Source organism: Octopus bimaculoides, chromosome 2 (assembly GCF_001194135.2).
Source record: "Octopus bimaculoides isolate UCB-OBI-ISO-001 chromosome 2, ASM119413v2, whole genome shotgun sequence".
NCBI lineage: Eukaryota > Metazoa > Mollusca > Cephalopoda > Octopoda > Octopodidae > Octopus > Octopus bimaculoides.
This window is the reverse complement of record NC_068982.1, coordinates 57,746,707-57,748,028: the sequence shown is the minus strand read 5'-3', so window position 1 is coordinate 57,748,028 and position 1,322 is coordinate 57,746,707. Positions and strand designations below refer to the sequence as shown.

General features: G+C 33.3%; 1 protein-coding gene across 1 annotated transcript in view; it reads right to left on the bottom strand.

Moving 5' to 3' along the window:
* The window catches only part of LOC106875879 (TATA box-binding protein-associated factor RNA polymerase I subunit C), a 17,042-nt gene that overhangs the window by 3,176 nt on the left and 12,544 nt on the right, over positions 1-1,322 (bottom strand). Inside the window, exon 6 of the mRNA XM_014924179.2 lies at positions 820-984. Coding sequence (XP_014779665.2) covers positions 820-984 — 165 coding nt within the window. The remainder of the gene's footprint in view (positions 1-819; positions 985-1,322) is intronic.

Sequence of the window (1,322 nt, the reverse complement as noted above, 5' to 3'; positions counted from 1 at the left end):
AATTTTCCAGTACTATAACTTGTTAAAAACGTGACAAAAAAATGACTGACTGACTGACTTGTGAGGTATACATTGAAGTAGCAAGTATTGTAGTACCTTACAGGATGTCAAGTGAATCCACCTACAACTCAATTTTGTCAATATAATTATCAAAGGAACACTATGAGAATCCACCAGTCTACATAGCCACTAGCATAGTTGAGTCAGACTAAAGAAATTCAAGATGGTAAAATAAAAAGAAAAATGAAATTATAATCTTTTATGTATTTGATAGAGAGTTGCTGAAGAGGTCACAGAATGGATGACAAAAGAACTTTAAACAAAGAAACCAAGATAATAGTAATAAAGCTGAACAAAAGACCAAATGTGTTTAATTGGCAAAATATGACCATCCCCAAGTGTAACATTATAGAAATTATAACCTTTTTGTTGAATTTAGGGAGAGTCATTATGCCAATAACAAACACAAGCACTGGTTCTATTTCACCTCTTTTGTTATTATTATTAGTCAGTTCATTAACATTTAAGCTATTGATTGCTTGATTAATCGTTTGGTGAAATCAATAATCAGCTAGGCTTATCAAGTCCTTTCATCACCATTAGCAATCTTGTCAACGACATGCCCTCTCTATACTCCAGGTCTGTTTCAAGACTGCCAAATGAAATAGAACCAGAACAGGTGTTTATTATTGGCATAATTATGCTCCTGAGATACAACAGAATGTGTTCCAACAAAAGTTCATATCAAGTATATTGCAAACCAAATACAAAAACACAATTATAATCAAAATTTATTGAGTCATATATTCTTCAACCTACTGGATGACCCAGAAATCTTTCATCTATGAGAAACAAACCATGATTTGTAGCTACAAAATGATGGAATGGATTGGTCCGAGAACAACATGAGGCAGAAATTCTTTCATCCTTAGACAGAAACTTATTCGGAAGAGCAAATATATCTCTTGGGTTTCTACATGATGTCTGCAACAAGAAAAGATTCAAGACAAAATATCAAAATAAAAATTGCTTTAGCAGAGATACACAAAGACAAACATACATAGACACACACACACACATATATATGATGGGTTTCTTCCAGTTTCCATCTATCAAATCCACTCACAAAGCTTTGGTCAGCCCAAGGCTATAGTAGCAGACACTTGGCAAAGGTGCCACACAGTAGAACTGAACCCAGAAACATGTAGTTGGGAAGCAAGCTTCTTACCACACAATATCGATCTGCAAAATCCTTAGCATCGTATTGTTTTGGGAATTTTTGTTTTTTTTAATTTTTAGTTCTTTTTATTATTCAAAATATA